General features: G+C 42.4%; 1 protein-coding gene across 2 annotated transcripts in view; it reads right to left on the minus strand.

The window, feature by feature from the left end:
• Positions 1–24,989, minus strand: part of KLHL32 (kelch like family member 32) — a 157,851-nt gene that overhangs the window by 39,683 nt on the left and 93,179 nt on the right. For both annotated transcript variants that reach the window (XM_075268195.1, XM_075268196.1), the window contains one exon: positions 4,927–5,142. In XM_075268195.1, coding sequence (XP_075124296.1) covers positions 4,927–5,142 — 216 coding nt within the window. The remainder of the gene's footprint in view (positions 1–4,926; positions 5,143–24,989) is intronic.

Below are 24,989 nucleotides of genomic sequence, written 5' to 3' on the forward strand. Positions count from 1 at the left end.
TGTAAGTAGTACTCAACCAAGCATATATATATTCTAAATGGGAAGAGGGAAGTAAGCCATTGCCAGATACCTCTAAAAGTGGCTTATCTCCAGGACAACCAAATGATCAGGCGTAATGAAATCCAACAGACCCAACCCTTCTGTCCCATAAGATCTGCACATTAGATGGCCAGCCAATTCTGCAAAAAATCAGGAGTTTGAGAATTTATTGTTCTTTCCATGTAAACAGGCCCAAGCCATGATAATTCCACTACTGTATTTCAGACATGGTATGAGGTTTTTAGAAAAATGCAGATGGCAGCAATGTTCTTTTTGAAGAACAGAGACTTTCTCCTTGCAATACTGCCATGCACAACACTATAGTTCAGTATCTTTGGTATGCCTGGTTCACATCTGCGTTCGGTAATCCCTTTGGGGAGTCCGCTTGGGGACCGCCTGAATGGAATACCGAATGCATTAAAAAGCAGTGAACAATGAAAGCACATGGACCCCATAGACTATAATGGGGTCCGTGTGTTTTCTGTGCCGTGTCCGCACGAGTCATACAGAGAGGAAAGTACTTGATGAACTACCTTCCTCTCCACATGATTCTTGCGGACATCGCGAGGAAAACACACAAACCCCATTATAGTCTATGTGTGCTTTTATTGCTTAATGCGTTTGGTATTCCATTTGGGGTCCCCAAGTGAACTCCCCAAATGGATTACCAAACGCAGATGTGAACCAGGCCTTAGAGATGAGTGCCGATTCAGAACAAACCAGTCTCAGCCCAAATTTCCAAAAAGTTTTTCATGATACAAAAACATTTCAATTTGTCTTTGTCGAACAAAAATGGTCACTGACACAAGAAATATAAGTTAGAAGAGCAGAAGCAGAGAGGGATCATGTAGTCTCTGTGACCTAGACGGACTTCTGACATCACCTGACAGCCTCTCAGCCAATCATGAGTGGTAGGTGGAAAGGTTACAGTGTGGGTGTCATATCAGAATAAAACATACTGTGGGCAGAAAGAAAAAGCTTCATATTGTGACAGTCTAGAGTAAAGTTGTGCTATCACTGAATGATCAACACCAACAAGTGTCTGGATGCCAGAATTTATGGATTGTGGACGCTAGATTGAAGGCATTATGGCAGGTATACTAATGATGAACACATTTCTGACAAAGCTATAGTTTAAAGGGGTTGTCCCATCACAAGGATCCTATCTATACTGCTTGTTAATGTGGATGTAAAACTTTTCCTAAATACACTGCTTCAGCAAAACTGCTTTGTTTGTCCACTATCTTACTTTATTCAATTCATTGTTGACACAGCCCTTGACTTATCTGCTCAAAGTCAAGTGATGTATCTGCCTCCTCTCAGGGGGGAGGGAGGAGGGGCTAAGTGCATGGGAGCGAGCCTGTGTATCTAGCTATTCCTGTGTCTGCACCACGTGACCTAGCTTGCTGCTCTCAAATAGATTAGGGGAGCTGCTTTCATTTCTGAACTCGTCTTCTGTTCTCCCAGTTATCAGGCTAGCTAATTCAATTGTGTTCATTATGGCAGAGACAGGCAGTCACTGTATGTAACACAGAATGGAGTTGCTCCTGCCTGTACTTCATGGTCCAATATTGTGCATATAGTGTTTGAGGACCTTTGATGACATCACAGGCCCTTCAGCCGCCCCATAGGATCACACTATGTGGTGGGCGGAGCTACATGCTAATTTGTGGGTGGAGCTAAACAGCAGGTTGCATATGAAACCCCGCGCACCAAATGACGCAAGAAACCAGGAAGAAAGAAGATTTTACAGCAGTGAAGACTGGTGAGTATGCGACATGGGAATACCCCTTTAAGATCATGCACAGTACACATAGCCTTATTCTTATCTCTGACTTTAGTTTTTCACAAAGAATATTTTAATATATGTATCGATGTCTCTATAATCTGTAACTGACCTGACAATAAACAGATTACTTCAATGGGTCACTAACAGAAAAATAGTAATATTTAGGTTTAGGAAAGGAAGTAAAAATGATGCTGCTTATTTATCATGAATCACCAACCTTTCCGTAGAGAAACTGCAGTTCTTGTGCAGATATCTTTACAGTTTTCATTATATATATATATATATATATATATATATATATATATATATATATATAGTGGAGATTTGTCAAAGTCAATGACTACTTTACTGCAAATAGTCAGTAATGAACAATCCAGCAATTTAATGAGATTCTGTAGCTCTGTTTCCAGCCTGTCCATCATGTACTGCTTAGATAAAATGCCCTGACACTAATCCTCAGTTCTCCCCAATCTTCCCCTCCGTTGCATATTAGATTTATCCATGGTGTATTACATTACTAGTATAACCTTTGCAAAAATGATGAACTTGGCTACACTTCTGGCAATAAAACAGGACTAAATTTGATTTTTTTTCTATTGGGTTTTCTGAGTGGGAATTACTTATTTACTAAGTTAAAGCAAAATAGATCTTTATTGTTTTCTGAGCTCTGTTCTGAAGTCATTGATATGTATAGACATACTTATTTCCAATGACCATTAATAAAAAGTATACCTTCTGGCAATACAGTAGCTCTAAAGGGTATGTATTATAATATTAGTAACCCTCAGAGAGATAGCAGTGATAACTAATAGGCAGATAATGTAGAAAGGGCTGTCATTCAAAAGACTATACATATATATATATATATATATATATATATATATATATATATATATACGTGTCAAATCAATGCCATTCACAGGATAAAATAAAAAAATTAAACCATTTCTATATTTTTCACTTTTGGATATTTCTCTTTTTCCTGAGACTGAAACTTCTCTGCATAATGAGAATTGACATAGATCTTATACTTACAAGCCTGAATATTCTATGAAATATCCCTCTATGAAAGTTGAAAAGGCAAAAATTCTAAGGAATAACATATACTGAGAGGGTAATAGGAGTAATTTTAACATGTCTAGAGACAGAACAGATACTATAATACCAATACAATGCTAAATGTTCTACCGGACGAGCTTGTTGGAATCTCAGAATATCAGAAGCTGCAAGTTCTAAAGAACTGAACCATTTTACATAAATACTATATGTAAAGGATTGCTGAAGTTTTGTTAATGTTCTAGAACACAATGGAAAAGATTTCTCAGAACTAGAGCAAGGGAGAAGCGGAGCAGTTGGCTACAGGAACCAATCAATTGTCAATTTTCTAAAGTAGTTATTGCGTTGTATTGGATCCTTTTCCTTAGATAGTCTGATGGACTGTGTAAGGTGTTATTTTTATCTTCGAACATGAGGCAGTGTCACATAGTAACCAACAATAATATTTTTTTTCCTAAAGCAATAGTGCCATTAAAGGCACGAGGCTCCAGAAAACTGAATGCTCGAAATGAAATATCGATGAAATGGTTTTTGATCTTTTCTTTTTAGGTTTTAGGTTATAACGGCACGGATATCTCCAGCCCCAGGGTATATAACGGGAAAGCTGACAGTGTGCTGAATTCAGCGTACTGTTGGCTTTCTAGTGGCATATAAAACCGCATGTGCCTTAGGACCTGAAAGTTCCTCTATAAGGATGAAGTCTCACAATGCAAAAACACAGCAAAAACACTGTTACCCTTGGCTCACATCTGCATTTGGTAATCCATTCAGAGAGTCTGCATAGGGACCCCCCGAATGGACTACTGAAGGCATTTGCAAGCAGTGTTTAATGAAAGTACACAGACCCCATAGACTATAACGGGGTCCATATGCTTGCCGCATGCTGCCCGCACGAATCATGCGGACAGGAAAGTAGATTGTGAAGTACTTTCCTGTCAGCATGTTCCCTGCAGAGATCTCATGGCAAGCACATGGACCCCATTATAGTCTATGGGATCCGTGTGATTTCACTGCCCACCACTTGCAAATGCGTTCGGTAGTCCATTTGGGGGGTCCCCCTGCGGACTCCCCTGAACAGATTATTGACACAGATGTGAACAAGGCCTTAGACCAAGGTCTTGTGTGGTGTTCCCATAGCAAAAAAGCGTGGCGGGAAAAAGTGTGGCGGCAATGCATCACAGTTCTTCCCACAGCACTTTTGACAGAAAGTTCATAGGGTTTTCCTCTGCAGACTTTCTGCTTCAATTATACCTATAGGGAAACCGCCGGCATTTTCATAGGTATAATTGACATGCTGTGGTTTTGAAAACTGCAACGGTTTTGGAAAATCGCCACATGTCCGCGGCCCGTATTTTAAGGCAGAGTGGGGATGGGATACGCTAGAATCCAATCCAATTTGCTGTGATTGCAAAACGCCACTTTTTTTTTTCCATGGCGAAATCTGGTGTTTACGCCATGTAGGGCTCCTGGCCTTAAAGTACCTGCAAGGTGAATGGGATTCTGGCTACGCTCATTGCAGAAAAAAAATCATAGTGGAAAAGCTGCATTTTTAGAAATGCTGAATTATACCTGCAGTAAAGCTGGCGCTTTCTGTATAGGTATAATAAGGGCAGAAACTCAGCAGAGGAAAACTCTGTGAAAATGCAATGAAAACCGCTACGGAAAAAAAATGCAGTGTGTTTCTCCTACAGTTTTTTGTACAACATTTTTTTTTTCTGCTGCGTTTTACTACGTGGATCAGCAATATGAGCATTTATAGGCATACTTATTCTCAATCAATTCCCAGTGTTAGGTTGTGCTTATACACTGAACGTACAATGCATACAAAGTATGAAATGCCGTTTTGTTGCAATAGTTTTCTTTATGAGGATCTTTGCAGCTTAATTAAAAAAAATAGTGAAAGTGAAGCCCCTATCAAAAATGTTGTGACAAGAATAAATCATTGTTTAGATCTATCCTTTCATTGCCTACCAAACACACAAGTGCAATGGCTTTCATTTCTAAGACTATCTAAGCACTTAGCATTAATTATTATTACTCACTTGCCAAATTTGCTCTTCAGTAAGTGATGTTAGTTGGTCGCTCTTCAGAACCTCTCTGAGTAGTCGGAAGGGCAATGCAAGAACTTCTTCCAGGTGACTCTTCAGAAGCTCAGACAAGTGCTTTACTAGAAAGTCCACTACTGCTGTTTCCAGCAAGGTCAGATTAAACAAGTCCGCCAGTTTGTACAGGTCCAAGTAGTTAAAGCTATTTAGTTCCTGAAAGAGAAAAGAAATATGGAAACGTAATTAGATGTAAAATACAGAGGACGTATTATATAAGTATGGAGTTTTAGGTCAACTGTTATATGGATAGGCATTAACTTTCCAAAATATTTGTTATACTATGCTGAATGAAGCTACAATATATTTCTCTGTGACATCCCTGATGTGACATCATTAGGCTGCCTTCACATGGAGTAACGCTCCGTTCATTCTGACACGTAAATACGTGTCAGAGTGAGCGGAGTAAAACAGAATCCCATTGGCTTCAATGCCATTTTTTACATGTGTACAAAAAGGTGCCAAAAAACGCGCACGTTTTTTAGCTCGTTTTTTTACACGTGTAAAAAATGGCATTGAAGTCAATGGGAGTCTGATTTTTACACGTATATTTTGCCATAATCAGCTCACGTTTACTACATGTGAACGGCCCCTTATAGCAGAATATAGGAAAAGGCAAATTTTGCGACACCTCATAAAAGAACTCTGCTAAAAATAAATAAATAAATAAAATCGATAAACACTATTGTGATATCAGAACAAAAAAAAACTGTCTACATTGAAGAAAAACACTTTAAGGCCAGGGCCTCACTGGCCGGAAACAGTGTGATTTGGCCGTGGCGGAAACGCCATGGTAAAAATCGTGGCGTTTTACAGTACTTGCAAAGTGGATGGGATTCATGCGAATCCCATGCCCACTTTGCAGAAAAAAATCACAGCGCAGACATACTGCGATTTCCAAAACCATTGTGGTTTTGAAAATCGCAGCATGTCAATTATATCTACGGAAACGCCAGTGGCTTTCCTATAGATATAATTGTAACAATAAGTCCAGAGGAAAACTCTGCGAACTTTCTGTTGAAAGCGCTGCGGAAAGAACCACAATGCGATCACGCCGCGGTTCTTCCGCCCAGTGGGGCCTTAGCCTTAGGGAACAAAAATAAACACTATTGTGATATCATTACAACACAAATTCATCTAGTAATAAAGAAATACATTTTGTGACATAATATCTTAATACACACCATATTAGTTTTTGCAGGAGGTATATCAATGATATTCTGATTTTATGGGAAAGGAATATTTAAATATTTTGTGAGAATTTTGAATTGTAATGTACTCTGATTATTTTTAAAGTCTGAGTTACATATAAAATAATTTCCTAGATTCAACAGTGGGGATTGATGATAATCTACAAATCCAAAACAAGATATTTTTTTATTGATTTATGACAGATATCATCCTGAAAGCTAGGGAAAAAAAATCCTATAGGTTAATACCAAAGCCAAAATAAACACTTTTGGGGTAAGGCCCAACAGGGCGTCCTGCAGCAAAAAGCGCTGCGGGAAAAAGTGCGGTGGCAACACATCGCAGTTCTTCCCACAGCGCTTTAGAAAGAAAGTTTGCATATGTTTCTGCTGCGGAATTTTAGTTTCAACTATACCTATGGGAAAACCGCTGGCATTTCCATAGGTATAATTGACATGTTGCGATTCCAAAACCACAGTGGTTTTGGAAATCGCGATGTGTTCACATCAATGTGTTTCTCAAATCCCATCCACTTTGCCCGGACTGTAAAACGCCTCGATTTTTTACACTATGGTCCAGAAAGGATCCTAAAGTCATTGTAAGGGACTTGAAGGGGTCACTGTGTTTGTATCTAGATTTATATTATTAGAAATTACTAAAATTGACTGTTAAAAAAAAATCATAAATAGCATCGAGGTGTTTGATATTGCCGTAACCATAAAATGAACACAGCATTTGTAGTGAGTGCTAATTGGTGTAATTGAAAATGGTACTTATTTTTTTTTAATTTAATAGGTAACAGTCTGGGTTCTTCCCCCTCATCTCTTCCTACAGTCAGGGTTCTGGTATTATTATATGGGCCTGAACATATTTAGCTCTGCCCTTTTATTAAGACCACGTCTGTTGAAAAGGTCATCACCACATTTGAAGTAACCTGTCATGTACGGACCATTATAGTACGTGCTGTTACAGAGAAATTGTCTGGCTGGCCATTGCTACCCCTGGCAAAAGAAGCAGTTTGCGGGGGATGCTGCAGACTGAACCTGAGTCACTCATCTGATGGATTGTCTTTGATGACATCACCCATTTGTAGAGCATAGTGCTCACTCCTGGTCCACTAGAGGATATAGTTCTCACAGGTCTCAACAATCAGTTATTAGCCGGGCCCAGGGAAGACAGGCGTGAGGAGGGCCCCACGTGTTTAGCAGGGAAGCATGTTGTTAGTTCACATGCAGATGTCAGAGAATAAGGATGTGCTATAGGGGTGTGGAGCCAGGCCAAAGGTAGACCTAGTTTCCAAAGACCATGCAAGAGGACCTAACTTTTGCCCCAACAGGTTCATACATAGTAGCATGAATGCTGGTGGCAGAGTAAGGTCCAGCTGGAGGTTAAGGATCCCCACACAATGGAAGGCAGCCACTTTGGAAGCCAAGGAGTGCAGACAGCAAAGGAAGCCACAGTTACAAGTTAAGTCCAGATCTAAACAGAGAACTGAGTTGTAAGTTTTATCATTAAACTCCATGTAAGGGGAAAGGAGACTCCCTTTGCAGATGGCTAAAGACTGAGGAAAACCTATTGATTTTCTGAGTATTGTTCCCACTTGTTAAATCACTACTTTGACATCATAATAATGTAAACACAACCAAAGCATACACCGAGCTCAATTGTTAAAACATATAAATGAAACTCTGACTAGGAAGAAAAGAAAGTGCTATTGTAACATTATGAGACGTTAACAAAACTAAGGAACAAAGAAAATCACTGTTGTGAAATCATCACCACAGGGCTCTGCCAAGCAAAAGCACAGAATAAGGCTAAGGCCCCACATAGAGAAATGCAACAATAATAATGATAATAATAATAATAATAATAATAATAATAATAATACAATTTATTTATATAGCGCCAACATATTCCGCAGTGCTGTACAATTTGTAGGGTTCAAATACAGACAGAAAGATACATTACAAAGAAAGTCATTTCGCACAATGAAACTGAGGGCCCTGCTCGCAAGAGCTTACAATCTATGAGGTAGAGGGGGTGACACAAGAGGTAGCAGGGGCGGCATTGCTTATACAGTGGTCAGACAATTTTGTAATAGAGGTTACTGTCATTACACAAACATAAAACTTTGAGCCGTCACCAGTATCATCCTTTAACATGTGGATGGTGCTTGGACATATAGAGTTAGTCTGAAATGGCATCGTATCATGTGGGGTAATGTGGGGGCTGGAACAGAGGAGGGTTAAATTTTAGGGATTCTAATTACGGTACGGAAGGGTTTACATTAGGAATTGTGATAGGCCTGTCTGAAAAGAGGTGCCTTTAATTTGCGTTTGAAGCTGTAGAAATTGAGAGTTAATCTGATTGTCCGGGGTAGAGCATTCTAGAGAAGTGGTGTAACTCGGGAGAAATCTTGTATACGAGTGTGGCAAGTTCTGATAATACAGGATGTAAGTTTTAGGTCATTGAACGGAGAGCACGGGTTGGGCGGTAGACAGAGATGAGGGAGGAAATGTATGGAGGTGCAGCATTATGGAGAGCCTTGTGGATGAGGGTGATAACTTTATATTTTATTCTATAATGAATAGGCAGCCAATGTAACGACCTGGACGCTGCATTCAGAATAGATTGTAGAGGGGAGAGTTTAGTGAGGGGAAGACCGATTAGTAAGGAGTTACAGTAGTCAAAGCGAGAATGAATCAGAGAGACAATAAGTGTCTTTAACCCCTTCCCGCCGATGGCACTTTTTGACTTCCTGACCAAACTCGATTTTTCAAAACTGACATGTGTCACTTTATGTGGCAATAACTTTGGAACGCTTTAACTTACCAAAGTGATTTTAAGATTGTTTTTTCGTAACACATTATACTTCATGTTAGAAGTAAATTTTGGTTGATATGTTTTGTGTTTAATTATGAAAAAATAGGAAATTTGGTGGAAATTTTTAAAAATATACATTTTATAAAGTTTGAAATGATGTGCATTGTATACAGAAAGTCAGACCGCCAAAATTATATCATAAATCTCATGCCCCAGATCTCTGCTTTATGTCGGCATCAAACTTTAGGCGCCCTTTTAATTTTTACGGACATTATAAGGTTTACAAGAGAAACAACAATATTCAAAATTTTCAAGAAATTTCCAAAACCCATTTTTTAAAGGGACTAATCCAGTTATGAAGGGGTTTTGAAAGACCCTTGTATTAAAGCTCCCCACAAATCACCCCATTTTCAAAACTGCACCCCTTACATAAGCCAAAACAACATATACCTAGTAATTTAACCCTATAAGTGCTTAACAGGAATAAATACAAAATGGAGGTGAAATTTTCAAATTTGATTTTCTTTTACTAATATTTTGGTTTAGCCCTAGAATTTGCATTTCACAAGGGGTTAAAGGAGAAAACGCATCCCACAATTTGTTAGGTAAGTTCTCCCGACTACCATAGTACCCCACTTGTGGGTGTAAACTAATATATGGACGCACAGCGAGACGCAGAAGGGAAGGCGTGCCAAAGAGCTTTTAGAGGGCAGATCTGGCTGTGATCAGTTTCAGGAACCATGTCGCATTTACAAAGCCCTTGAGGTGTCAAAACAGTGGAAACCTCTAGAAAGTGACCCCATTTTGAAAACCGCACCCCTCAAAGAATTTATCAAGTGATGTAGTGAGCATTAGTAACCCCGAAGTGAATATGTAAGCTGTGCGGAGTAAATTGGGTACACCAAATCCCAATCTATTTTCCCACTAGCTCCTATGACGCCAATGGGGAAGAGGGGCATTCTGGGGGATCAGCGCTGGTATATTCTCTCTCATAAGCTCTAAATATGGGGGGTCTCCTGAAAACGCTCGCACAGCTTATACATTTCCTTCTAGTCACAGCCACTTATGTCCTAATGATTTGGCGACTTTTAGGGTTTTTGTCTTCATATTGTACAAGCTAGATTTTTATTTTTATTTTCTGTTAATGTGGCCATATGAGAGCTTGGTGTTTGCGGTATTAGATGTACTTTTCAATGCCACCATTTTGGGGCCTGTAACTTATTGACTACATTTTATTAACTCTTTCTGGGTGGGATGTAAAAGCAAACATCAATTCTGGCATTGCTTTTTAGCATTTTTTTTTTTCCCGCGCAGCGTACAGCATAAGTAACATGCTACCTTTATTCTGCGGGTCGGTACGGTTACGGCGATACCTCATTTATATTATTTTTTAATGCGTTGCTATTTATGCAGAATAAAATTCAATTTAGGGAAAAAAAATCAATTATTTTTGCATCACCATCTTCTGAAAGGCATAACGTTTTTATTTTTCGCTATACAGAGCTGGTTGAGGGCTTATTTTTTGCGGCAAGACCTTTTCTTTTTATTGGTACCATTTTGGTTTTCATCTGACCATTTGATTACTTTTTATTGAACATTTTGTAAGGGAAAGGTAGTGAATAATCATTATTTTGTGCGGTTTTCTACGTTTTTTTTTTTACGCCGTTCGCCGTTTGGGTTAAATAATGCTTTAATTTTATTGTTCAGGTTATTACGGACGCGGCGATACCAAATATGTAATGTTTTTTTCTTTTTTTTCTTTATTTTACATAATAAAACATTTTATATGGGGAAAAAGGGATTTTTGGGGCTTTATTTATTTCTAATTTATTTTAAATTTATTTAAACTTTTTTATTTTTACTTTTTTTCTAACTTTTTTTTTCTGTCCCCATGGGGGATTGAAGCAGTGATCGCCTGATCACCGCTTCACTACATATACGCTGCAATACACGTGTTACACGTGTATTGCAGTGTAGAGGAAGCTGTCAGCCTGTGTGGACGCACAGGCTGACAGCTTCCTTTAAAGCAGGATCAACCAGGTGCGTGAAGGGGGTAAGTGATGGGGCAGACCCGGGGTCACTGATCAGACCCCGGGCTGCCCCCTACGAACACCGGCACCCCCCGAAACCGACGCGGGGGGTGCCGATCGCCACCATGTTACACTGTAACCCCGGAGATGCCGGCGGTCATGTTGACCGCCGGGATATCAGGGGTTAACACCCGCGATCGGACCCGGTTCCGACCGCGGGTGTTTTGGGGCATTGTCAGCCGTAACATACGGCTCTCACCCGCAGCCGCAGTAATAGTACGGCGGTTTGCGGGAAGCCATTCCCGGAAGCGCCGTACTATTACAGCGCATGTCGGGAAGGGGTTAATGTATCTCTGGTGAGGAAAGGGCGTATTCTAGAGATGTTTTTGAGGTGGAAGTGACACGAGCGTGCGAGTGATTCAATATGGGGAGTGAAGGAAAGGTCTGCGTCAAACATAACCCCGAAGCAGCGGGCATGCTGCCTAGGAGTTATAGTAAGTAGAGATGAGCGAACAGTGTTCTATCGAACACATGTTCGATCGGATATCAGGGTGTTCGCCATGTTCGAATCGAATCGAACACCACGTGGTAAAGTGCGCCAAAATTCGATTCCCCTCCCACCTTCCCTGGCGCCTTTTTTGCACCAATAACAGCGCAGGGGAGGTGGGACAGGAACTACGACACCGGGGGCATTGAAAAAAATTGGAAAAAGTCATTGGCTGCCGAAATCAGGTGACCTCCATTTTAGACGAATAGTGGATTTCAAATCCGGGTCATATGAGAATGTGAACTTTGTGACTATGAGACAGGGATAGCTGTACAGGCAGGGATAGCTAGGGATAACCTTTATTTAGGGGGGAATGTTATTAAAAATAACTTTTTGGGGCTCTATCGGGTGTGTAATTGTGATTTTTGTGAGATAAACTTTTTCCCATAGGGATGCATTGGCCAGCGCTGATTGGCCGAATTCCGTACTCTGGCCAATCAGTGCTGGCCAATGCATTCTATTAGCTTGATGAAGCAGAGTGTGCACAAGGGTTCAAGCGCACCCTCGGCTCTGATGTAGCAGAGCCGAGGCTGCACAAGGGTTCAAGCGCACCCTCGGCTCTGATGTAGGAGAGCCGAGGGTGCACTTGAACCCTTGTGCACCCTCAGCTCTGCTACATCAGAGCCGAGGGTGCGCTTGAACCCTTGTGCACACTCTGCTTCATCAAGCTAATAGAATGCATTGGCCAGCGCTGATTGGCCAATGTATTCTATTAGCCTGATGAAGTAGAGCTGAATGTGTGTGCTAAGCACACACATTCAGCTCTACTTCATCGGGCTAATAGAATGCATTGGCCAGCGCTGATTGGCCAGAGTACGGAACTCGACCAATCAGCGCTGGCTCTGCTGGAGGAGGCGGAGTCTAAGATCGCTCCACACCAGTCTCCATTCAGGTCCGACCTTAGACTCCGCCTCCTCCGGCAGAGCCAGCGCTGATTGGCCGAAGGCTGGCCAATGCATTCCTATGCGAATGCAGAGACTTAGCAGTGCTGAGTCAGTTTTGCTCAACTACACATCTGATGCACACTCGGCACTGCTACATCAGATGTAGCAATCTGATGTAGCAGAGCCGAGGGTGCACTAGAACCCCTGTGCAAACTCAGTTCACGCTAATAGAATGCATTGGCCAGCGCTGATTGGCCAATGCATTCTATTAGCCCGATGAAGTAGAGCTGAATGTGTGTGCTAAGCACACACATTCAGCACTGCTTCATCACGCCAATACAATGCATTAGCCAGTGCTGATTGGCCAGAGTACGGAATTCGGCCAATCAGCGCTGGCTCTGCTGGAGGAGGCGGAGTCTAAGGTCGGACCTGAATGGAGACTGGTGTGGAGCGATCTTAGACTCCGCCTCCTCCAGCAGAGCCAGCGCTGATTGGTCGAGTTCCGTACTCTGGCCAATCAGCGCTGGCCAATGCATTCTATTAGCCCGATGAAGTAGAGCTGAATGTGTGTGCTTAGCACACACATTCAGCTCTACTTCATCAGGCTAATAGAATACATTGGCCAATCAGCGCTGGCCAATGCATTCTATTAGCTTGATGAAGCAGAGTGTGCACAAGGGTTCAAGCGCACCCTCGGCTCTGATGTAGCAGAGCCGAGGCTGCACAAGGGTTCAAGTGCACCCTCGGCTCTCCTACATCAGAGCCGAGGGTGCGCTTGAACCCTTGTGCAGCCTCGGCTCTGCTACATCAGAGCCGAGGGTGCGCTTGAACCCTTGTGCACACTCTGCTTCATCAAGCTAATAGAATGCATTGGCCAGCACTGATTGGCCAGAGTACGGAATTCGGCCAATCCGCGCTGGCCAATGCATTCTATTAGCCCGATGAAGTAGAGCTGAATGTGTGTGCTAAGCACACACATTCAGCACTGCTTCATCACGCCAATACAATGCATTAGCCAGTGCTGATTGGCCAGAGTACGGAATTCGGCCAATCAGCGCTGGCTCTGCTGGAGGAGGCGGAGTCTAAGATCGCTCCACACCAGTCTCCATTCAGGTCCGACCTTAGACTCCGCCTCCTCCAGCAGAGCCAGCGCTGATTGGCCGAATTCCGTACTCTGGCCAATCAGCACTGGCTAATGCATTGTATTGGCTTGATGAAGCAGTGCTGAATGTGTGTGCTTAGCACACACATTCAGCTCTACTTCATCGGGCTAATAGAATGCATTGGCCAGCGCTGATTGGCCGAATTCCGTACTCTGGCCAATCAGCACTGGCTAATGCATTGTATTGGCTTGATGAAGCAGTGCTGAATGTGTGTGCTTAGCACACACATTCAGCTCTACTTCATCGGGCTAATAGAATGCATTGGCCAATCAGCGCTGGCCAATGCATTCTATTAGCGTGAACTGAGTTTGCACAGGGGTTCTAGTGCACCCTCGGCTCTGCTACATCAGATTGCTACATCTGATGTAGCAGTGCCGAGTGTGCATCAGATGTGTAGTTGAGCAAAACTGACTCAGCACTGCTAAGTCTGCATTCGCATAGGAATGCATTGGCCAGCCTTCGGCCAATCAGCGCTGGCTCTGCCGGAGGAGGCGGAGTCTAAGGTCGGACCTGAATGGAGACTGGTGTGGAGCGATCTTAGACTCCGCCTCCTCCAGCAGAGCCAGCGCTGATTGGCCGAATTCCGTACTCTGGCCAATCAGCACTGGCTAATGCATTGTATTGGCTTGATGAAGCAGTGCTGAATGTGTGTGCTTAGCACACACATTCAGCTCTACTTCATCGGGCTAATAGAATGCATTGGCCAATCAGCGCTGGCCAATGCATTCTATTAGCGTGAACTGAGTTTGCACAGGGGTTCTAGTGCACCCTCGGCTCTGCTACATCAGATTGCTACATCTGATTTAGCAGTGCCGAGTGTGCATCAGATGTGTAGTTGAGCAAAACTGACTCAGCACTGCTAAGTCTGCATTCGCATAGGAATGCATTGGCCAGCCTTCGGCCAATCAGCGCTGGCTCTGCCGGAGGAGGCGGAGTCTAAGGTCGGACCTGAATGGAGACTGGTGTGGAGCTATCTTAGACTCCGCCTCCTCCAGCAGAGCCAGCGCTGATTGGTCGAGTTCCGTACTCTGGCCAATCAGCACTGGCCAATGCATTTCTATGGGGAAAAGTTAGCTTGCGAAAATCGCAAACTGACAGGGATTTCCATGAAATAAAGTGACTTTTATGCCCCCAGACATGCTTCCCCTGCTGTCCCAGTGTCATTCCAGGGTGTTGGTATCATTTCCTGGGGTGTCATAGTGGACTTGGTGACCCTCCAGACACGAATTTGGGTTTCCCCCTTAACGAGTTTATGTTCCCCATAGACTATAATGGGGTTCGAAACCCATTCGAACACTCGAACAGTGAGCGGCTGTTCGAATCGAATTTCGAACCTCGAACATTTTAGTGTTCGCTCATCTCTAATAGTAAGGCCTGAGACTGCAATGGATATATCAGAGACAGATCTATTAGATGGTGGAAACAGTAGTAGTTCAGTCTTGGAGAGATTTAGCTTCAGATAGAGCGAAGACATGATATTTGAGACAGCAGAAAGACAGTCGCTGGTGTTCTGTATGAGTGCAGGGGTGATGTCATGGGAAGATGTGTATAATTGGGTGTCATCAGCATAAAGATGGTACCTGAAGCCAAATCTGGCGATGGTTTGTCTAATGGGGGCTGTGTAGAGAGAAAAGAGCAGGGGGCCTAGGACCGAGCCCTGAGGAACCCCAACAGCAAGGGAAAGAGGGGAGGAAACAGAGCCCGCAAATGATGCACTGAAAGTGCGGTCTGAGAGATAAGAGGAGAACCAGGAGAGCGCCGTGTTCTTGAGGCCGACTGAACGGAGCATAGTGAGGAGAAGTTGATGGTCAACAGTGTCAAAAGCTGCAGAGAGGTCCAGAAGAATAAGAAGAGAGAAATCAACAAGAAAAATTGTGTTTTCATTGCATTTTTGCAGAGTTTTCTTCTGCGGATTTTCGGTTCCTATTATATCTATACGGAAAACACTAGCATTTCTGCAGGCATAATTGACATGCTGTGATTTACAAAAACACAACCATTTTTGAAAACGCAGATTTTCTGCTGCTGTTTTTTTTTCTGCAATGTGTGGATGGGATTAGTTAGATATCATTTTGGCCTGCAAAGTACCTACAAAACCTATGTTTTCACAATGTGGCCTTAGTCTGGTAGTACTATGATATAAACAAATAAGAAGAACACTATTTTCACATAATATTTTAGGGCAACATAACAGTGCAAAGAAATACAGGAAAACACTACTGTGACAATAATATTACAGAACAATACATTAAGACAAGTTCTATTGTGATGTTATTGCAATGGAATTCTTACTAGGGAAATACAAACATTATTGTGACATCATATCAATAAAATGAGATCTAGGTATAAAGCTCTGTCAGGATATCATTACATTGTGACAATACTCAAGAATAAAGACACGTTGGCTAGCATTAAAATAAAACACTAGTGTGACCTCATGCCAATGAAAGTCTGCCAAAGTATAAAAAAAAGTTATAACACTGTAACATCATTACATTGACTTGTAAAATTCCCTAAAAATACAAAGACATATACTACTATGATATCACCAAGTGATTATCAACAGCTCTGCCTAGTTATAAATACAATTTTGTAACACAATCATAGTGGAACATATTCAAGGTATAAGAAAAAAAAAAAATCTATTGTGACATAGCAATTAGAGATGAGCGAGTAGTACTCGATTGAGTAGGTATTCGATCGAATACTACGGTATTCGAAATACTCGTACTCGATCGAGTACTCATCGCTGTTGGAATGTAAAAGTTCGATGCAGAACCAACATTGATTGGCCGAATGCTATACAGTCGGCCAATCAACGCTGGTTCTTCTCCTACCTTTAGAAGTCTTCTCCGTGCAGCTTCCCCACGGTGTCTTCCGGCTCTGAATTCACTCTGCCAGGCATCGGGCCTGGGCAGAGCCGATTGCGCATGTCCACTTGTAGTGCGGGCATGCGCAGTTGGCTCTGCCCAGGCCCAATGCCTGGCAGAGTGAATTCAGAGCCAGAAGATGCCGTGGGGACCCTGCACGGAGAAGACTTCTCGGAGGATCCAGCACGACCCTCACTCGTGGACTTGGTACCGTATATACTTGAGTATAAGCCGAGTTTTTGTGCTGAAAAAGTGCTCCTCGGCTTATATTCGGGTCATTACGGTAGCAGGCCACGATAGCAGACCCCACCCCCCCACACCGCTCCATCACACGCCGGGTGACGTGGCCACGTAAGCTCAGGCCCGCACCTGGCGTGTGTCTGCTTCCTGGCCTGCTAGCAGAAGTACCGTAAGTACTTCTGCAGATTTTAATGTACAGCATCGCCGCGCTCCTGGCAGGATGCCGGGTCTGTAAATGTAATGGCGCCGCTCTGCAGAGCGATCACCATAGAAACCGGCACCTCCGCTGTAATGCTTACAGCAGAGATGCTGAAGCTTATGCCTGCGATCTCTGATTGTAGGCATAATCTTTGGCATCTCCGCTGTAAGCGTTACAGTGGAGATGCCCTCCGGAGATGTCCTCCCCCCCTCTGGAGATGTCCTCCCCCCTTAGGCCTGCCCCACACCTTTAAAGTTGCAGGCTGGCTCCTGCGCAGCGAGCTCGCAGGAGCCGACCTGTTCCGATGACAGCCGGGAGCCTAATGAAGGCTCCCAGCCTGTCATCGCTATATTACTATTGCGACTGGTCTATGACCGACCGTAATAGTAATGTAGAGAATCTCCCATAGACGGCAATACACTTGTATTGCCGTCTATGGGACTTGCAATCAATTGACTGCAGGTTCAAGTCCCAAAGGTGGGGGCTAAAAAAAATAGTAAAAAAAAAAAAAAAAAAGTTTTAAAAAAATATAATAAAAAATAAAATAAATAAAAGTTCTAAATCACTCCTTTCCCCAGAATACATATAAAGGCGGGTTCACAGCACCTGATCTCAGTTATGCAGGTTTCCGTTTTCTGTCAGCAGAAGACAGAAACCGACATTCAGTGTCTGTGGGCGAGCCATCTTCTGCTGCCAATGGCGAAACCGTTTTTTTTTTTTTACCGGACACATGTCCGACTAAAAAAAACAAAAAAACAAAACGGTTTCAATGCGGAGAGCAGAAGACGCTCACCGGCAGACACTTTTCAAACCCATGAATGTTTCTCGGGCAGGAAACGGAAACCTGCATAACGGAGATTGGGCGCTGGTGTGAACCTGCCCTCAAAGTAGAAAATGACTGTGAAACACATACACATTAGGTATCCCTGTGTCTGAAAGTGCCCGGTCTACTGAATATAGGGTACCTGCAGTGCTTCTATTCCGTCGGGAAGGGGTTAATAGGAGCACTGCAGATACCCTATATTCAGCCAGGCTGAATTCCAAGTGGGGGTAAAAAACCCAGTCCTCAAGCTCAGGGAAGGGGCAGACAGACAACCAAAACACCCCCTCCCCTTTCCCAGCACCTACTGCACCCAAGAACTCAGCCATTTTAATTTTTGAAATTTTCCAGTAGCTGCTGCATTTCCCCCCCTAGGGTTATACTCGAGTCAATAAGTTTTCCTAGTTTTTTTGTGGTAAAATTAGGGGGGTCGTCTTATATTCGGGTCGGCTTATACTCGAGTATATACGGTAAGTATAATTTGATTGAACGTTGCCTATCCCTGAAACGAGCATTTTCCCCCCATATATAGGGTTCAATATTCGATTCGAGTAGTCGAATATTGAGGGGCTACTCGAAACGAATATCGAACCTCGAACATTTTACTGTTCGCTCATCTATAATAGCAATACATCTCTAGAATAAGGTAAAATACTACAGCAATATTATAACAGCACACTAAATCCAAAAAACTAAGGCACTCTATTGTGACATCATAATCATAATCTGTCTAGGAATAAACACAATGTGACATCATGGCAATATAATAAAGCATTAAATGAAAGGAATACAACTACCTTGATTACCCTTCATTCACATCTGTGTTCAGTATTCCATTCGGAGAGTCTGCTTGGGGACCCCCTGAACGGAATACCGAACGCAACTGCAAGTGGTGTGCAGTAAAAGCACATGGACCCCATAGACTATAATGGTGTCCGTGTGCTGGCCGCGTGCTGCCCACACGAATCATGCGGGCAGGTAAGTAGATTGCGAACTACTTTCCTCTCCGCAAGATCCCTGCAGAAATCTGGCGGCAAGCACATGGACCTCATTATAGACTATGGGGTCCGTGTGCTTCCACTGGCACACTTGCTTGCAGTTGTGTTCGGGGGGAAGGAGGGGTGTCCTCATGCGGACTCCCCCGGACGGAATCCAAACACAGATGTGAACGAGGCTTTACTCTTAACTAGGATCCACACCTTTGTGGAGAGTAGGGACCCAAAGTCCCTTAACCCACCTTAACCCCTGGCAGTCTGCCATATAGGAGAATACTAAATATTCTAAGTGGGAATTGTGATATCAATTAAGCTCTGTATTGGACAAAAAATACAAATATTATTGTGAAATCATAAGAATGATATTTTGCCTTGGGTTAAAGACAGTGGGAGAAACTTGTACTCCTAAATTCTAGTGTACAAAAAAAGTTGAAAAATAAGGATTTACAACTTTTTGCAAACTAGCCAGTTCAGTTATCTGGCTTTGTTATACTCAGACATTTTTTATGTGTTTTTTAGCTGCGATTCGCTACGTGCGGCCTTAACCTTACTATGTCATTACCACAAAGGAACACTGAAGACAAACACTACAATGAAAATCCTTTTTAGATTACAGACAAGTTATGTGACATGAGATTATTAAGAAATGGTGGATGTATAAAGGCAGATTTATTAAGACTGGTGTTGGTTTGTGCTGGTGGAGGACGTCCTTAATTCATAATGAGCCAGGGGTGTTGTCATAAAGTAAATCACCGAGTCGTGGATTGGGGAGGCCGCTGGAGCAGCGCTGCTCTAGCGGCCTCCCCTCACGCTCAGGCAGAGAGTAGGTCCTCACCCTGCCTACTCTCTGCCTGCTAACGCTGCTATGCCACGCCCCCTTCGCTCCACCACGCCCCCTCATCCGGGGGGGGGCTTTCTGTCGTCCTCCTCGGGCGGCGACAAAGGTGGGTTCACCCCTGCATAGAAGTCATAACAGGTGTAGATCTCAGTCATTGTTTGCATAATAAAACTGACGTAAGGGGGCATTCACACAGTGTAAAGTGGTGCTGATTCTGGCACGATAACTTGCGGCAGAATCAGCGCTGAAAAAAAGACTCCCATTGACTTCAATGGGTTTTATGTTCCGCAAAGAACACATTGAACTCAATGGGAGGCTTTTTAACCCGGTCACTTCAATGTGTTCTGTGCGGAAAACGGAACCCATTGAAGTTAATGGGAGTCTTTTTTTCAGCGCTGATTCTGCCGTGAGTTATCATGCCAGAATCAGCGCTACTTTACTGCCCCCTTAATCATAATATATCTGGCAGGCCTATGACCCTAGCACAGCTTTCTGAAAATCATCCATAGCAAGGGCTCTAAATATTTGTGAAAAAGTAAAAAACTCAATGTTTGTGGCTTTTCTTAGGCTAGAAAACTATCACATTATTAACATCCCCCATTATCTACAAAGGAACTCTATTAGAAATAAAGATAAAAATGTTCTGTATTTCATCACAATGTAATAGAGCCAATGTATAAAGACAAGCTCTATTTAATACAGTAACAATGAAATTTAATAAATACATACTGTAATGGGATGCTAGCCACTCATAGTACCTGACCACCACACCACTGCTCCCTGCCGCACTCTGGCATTTAGGCTAAGGCCCCATGTAGCAAACCACAGCAAAAAAAAAAAAAAAAACATTGCAGAAAAAAAAAATGTGGAAATGCATCATGTTTTTTTAAGCATTTTTCAGCGAAAGTAGAGACAAAAACTCTGTGGACTTTCTGCCCGTTATACCTATACAGAAAACATCAGTGTTTCCGCAGGTATGATTGACATGCTGGGTTTTTCAAAATACGCAAACGTTTTATTTGAAAATGCAGCTTTTATGCTGCAGATTTTGCCTGCATTGTGTGGATGGGATTAATCTCACTCACTTTGCAGGTACTGCAAAACACAGCATTTTTGTTATGTGAGGCCCCAGTCTTAACGGCAACTGCATCCATTCTCTTAAATAGGATATGTCACTTCTCTTTATGTGGTTGCTTTAGTAAATATTTGTATTCCCTAGTTAAAAAAAAATTCTGGACCACCTTTTCTTAGAACTCGTCTTTGTGCCATGTAATGTAAGTAACAACTGGGTGATACCATTTTCCAAAGTCTTGTGTACCTTCACAATCCAACACTGGCAGCAGTACTTGATAGGGTACGCTCCCAAATAATATCACCCAGGTGACAATGTATTCATATATTTTGTGGGGAAGTTAGCTCTGTAGAAGCAGTGTCGCAGACCCAAACAGTCAAGACCGGGAAACAAAACATGCAGCAAACTGGTTTATTTAGAAAAAAACAGGAAAATAAATAAACCTTGAATTCAGGCACAAAATAACAAAACAAAATACATCCTTAACTTCAGGCAAAAACAAAATAAAAACCTGCTTGTGTGAATGTTAACCTAACTATACGTGTGGCTTACTACCAGCCACATGAACAAAACAAAATATTGTCTCACCGGGCTCAGAGTTAGGGTTGGTTCACTCTAGCGCTTGAATAATTGGTGCGGGCAGTGCGCGGCAAGCACACGGAGCCCATGATAGTCTATGAGGTCTGTGTGCTTTGACAGCACATCGCTTCCAATTGCGCTTGTATTCCGTCCGGGGGTGTCCATGCGGACACCTTCCAGACAGAATACAAGCGCTAGTGTTAACCAACCCTCACAGAACAGAACCATATACTGTATCTCCTTTCATTCCATAGATCTGCACTGCAATGCAGGATCTGCAGCTTTTTCTGGCCCAGTAATGAGCCCAGGATCTACAACTGGGCTGAGGCCTACTCCAGATCTGCCCTGGACCACACATAGGTCAGAACCCTGGGGCTGATATATCTGGACTCCAGCACACTGCCTGTCACCTTCTCACAATTTCTAGAAAAAACAACTAAGGAACAATACCACATACAGTTACAAGAAAAGAAGTCTTCGAATTTTTATTTCACGGTGAATACAATTGTCTACTAAACAAACATGTTAGGAGTGTGAGCATGCTCTCTCTATGGGGACACACAGCCAATAGATAGCACCCAAATGTGACTATTCAGAAGGGCTGGTCAAGCTTCAGCAGGGAATTACAACAGTAGAATTATGTGAGGATTGCATCTATACACAGTGTCCAAAAAGATTGGAGATATTCCAATTTCTTTGTTTTTGGCAAATTTCAATTTCATTATCGTCTGACTAATGTGGTTTATACCTTGTTTAACACATAGTCTATGGAACTGAAATGGTAATACAATTAAGTTCTCATAAATGAACTGCATATAGGTAAGTATGATAGAAGGAAGATCATTAGCTCATCTCTGCGTTTTCTTTGAGGTGTGAAGGTTATGAGCAGACTACTTTGACAACTGAGGTTTTTATATGATATACCGGCAGCTTAAAATGAGTGTTATATATACACAGATATTACATAAATTCTTAGGGTCAGCTATACATAATATCTGTTCTTTATTCCTATAAATTAGGGATATAATATTAAGATATATTTCCCCCAGACTATGGTCATAATGACATTAAATCAACTGCTACATAGTATGCAAGAACTAAATGTTGGGGCTCATTATCTAGAAAACTGGGAGAATTTAGCATATGCTTAATTGGTTTAGGTAAAAGACAAGTGTGCATGTGGATCGGCCCATTAATTCTATAGCACATAGAACAAGTATTTATTCCTAATTGAGCAGACTGATAAATTATCATTCATACATCAACTCCACTTCCTCCTTTCACTTTGAGAAGTCATGCACATGAATTTCAATATTAGTCACTAATTTACACAATGTGAAATGTGCTCAGTCTTTCATTTAATAATTACTATAATATGAGTAACAGAAACATTGCAACACAAATCTTAATGCACTTATTGTATGTTTGGCTGAAAAGCAGAACATTATAATCTATCATTAAAATGAAAAACTTTTAGGCTGTTATGATTTTTGATGACAAATTATAGTGAATTCATATTGCTAATGGTCTACCAACTAATTCTCATTAGATCGTTAACGCTGTCAAACTGGTTCTCTTCTTCTCTCCTTTACTATTACTATCACTTTTTAATGTTACAGAATTTGAAGTTTTGATAGCATTTGTTCTTATTTATAATCTTTATATGCTACAATCGTCAGTTTCAGTAGTAAAATGCCCCTATTATGCCTATACAGAAAATGCCATCATTTCCACAGGTATAATTGACATGCTACGATTTTCGAAAACGCAGCTTTTCTGTTGCAGATATTTTTCTGCAATGCGTGGCTGGGATTAGCCAGAATCCCAACCACTTTGCAGGTATTATAAAACACAACATTTTTAGCTGCAGCGTTTTTGCGTTGACTGTACAGTCTCGGACAGAAGTCCTGTCGTTTCTCCATGTTGTGGAATCAAAAGCTTCTAACCTGACTTTAAATTCATCCATTGGTTTTAGAAATGACTCATATGAAAGCGGAATCCCTCCCAAATGTGTTTTTTGTTAAGAAAATAAATTGACTTCACTGGCGAAATATTGATCATTTAATGAACACAGAATGGTCAGATTTTGGTAAGACAAAAGTTTTGTCGCCTTGTCATGTGATGCCCCCAATCCTAGTGTACAGGCTCCCCTGTGCTCTTTGCCTGAAGAAAGGGAAGTCTGCTTCTTTTTCCGTGAGCGGCCTGGCGGTCTACATAGACCACCATTGTGAGAGGGCAGATTATGACGTGGATTATGCGCCATAATCCGCCCCCTCTGTGCCCGTGTGAACGGGCCCTTACTGTGTGGCTGAGATCACATCTAGGCACAGAGGGAGACAGGTTGACCGCTAAGGGGGCCCTAGACTAAGTAACGCTCCGCTCATTTAGACACGTAAACACGTTTCAGAGTGACCGCTGTAAAACAGAATCCCACTGATTTCAATGGCTGCCGGTCTTACGCGCACTATACATTGAAATCAATGGGTTTAAAAGTCTCCCATCGATTTCAATGTGTAGCGCGCGTAAGACCGGCACCCACTGAAGTCAATGGAATTCTGTTTTACAGTGGTCACCCTGAAAAGTGTTTACGTGTCTGAATGAGCGGAGCATTACTCCATGTGCATGCACCCTTAGGCAAGAGGTAGGTAGTAGGCTAATACTGAAAACAGATGGGAGGCAGGTAATATTTACATTTAGCAAGTGGGCTCCCAGAATGAATCCTACTGCTGTAGGATTCTGGAGTCAATGAGATTTTGGTTCAAAACATAGTATGTTAATTTTGTCAGTGGAATTGCAAGCTTTTTTCCTATGGATTAAGGCTAAGGCCCCATGCAGCGCACCGCAATAAAAAGTGCTGTGGGAAAAAACACGACGGCAATGCATAGTAATTTTTCCTGCAGTGCTTTTCACAGAAAGGCCACAGAGGTTTCCTCTGCTGATTTTCTGCTTCCATGACATATAAGGAAACTACCAGCATTTCTGTAGGTATAATTGACATGCTCCAATTTCCAAAACCATGATGGTTTTGGAAATCGCAGCATATCCATTGTGCGTATTTTTCCACAATGTGTGGATGGAATTGGCTACGTGGGGCCCCGGCCTTAAGAAGAAGAAATAGCAGAGGAAAATGCAGCAAAAAACTCAATGAAAAACACTGCAGGAAAAAGCAACACATTTTCACAGTTTTTTCTGCAGTGCTTTTAGCTATGTTTTACTATGTGGGGTCTTAACCTCAAGACTAGAGATGAGCGAACACTAAAATGTTCGAGGTTCGAAATTCGATTCGAACAGCCGCTCAATGTTCGTGTGTTCGAACGGGTTTCGAACCCCATTATAGTCTATGGGGAACAGATACTCGTTAAGGGGGAAACCCAAATCCGTGTCTGGAGGGTCACCAAGTCCACTATGACACCCCAGGAAATGATGCCAACACCTCTGGAATGACACTGGGACAGCAGGGGAAGCATGTCTGGGGGCATCTAACACACCAAAGACCCTCTATTACCCCAACATCACAGCCTAACAACTACACACTTTACACACTCAATACCACCTCTCTGACAGTAGGAAAACACCTTGAAACATGTGTATTTGGCACTTGCAGTGAGGAGAGCTTGTCACCAGCAGTGAATTTGGCCCTTGTAGTAAGTTGAGGTTGGCACCAACATTTGTTTTGAAAATCAGGGTGGATTGAGCCTCTAACCAGCAGAGTTTGGGCAAATTCATGGTGGAGGGAGCCTCTAAAAACCCCAGTT

This window comes from Leptodactylus fuscus, chromosome 3 (assembly GCF_031893055.1).
Source record: "Leptodactylus fuscus isolate aLepFus1 chromosome 3, aLepFus1.hap2, whole genome shotgun sequence".
Taxonomy (NCBI): domain Eukaryota; kingdom Metazoa; phylum Chordata; class Amphibia; order Anura; family Leptodactylidae; genus Leptodactylus; species Leptodactylus fuscus.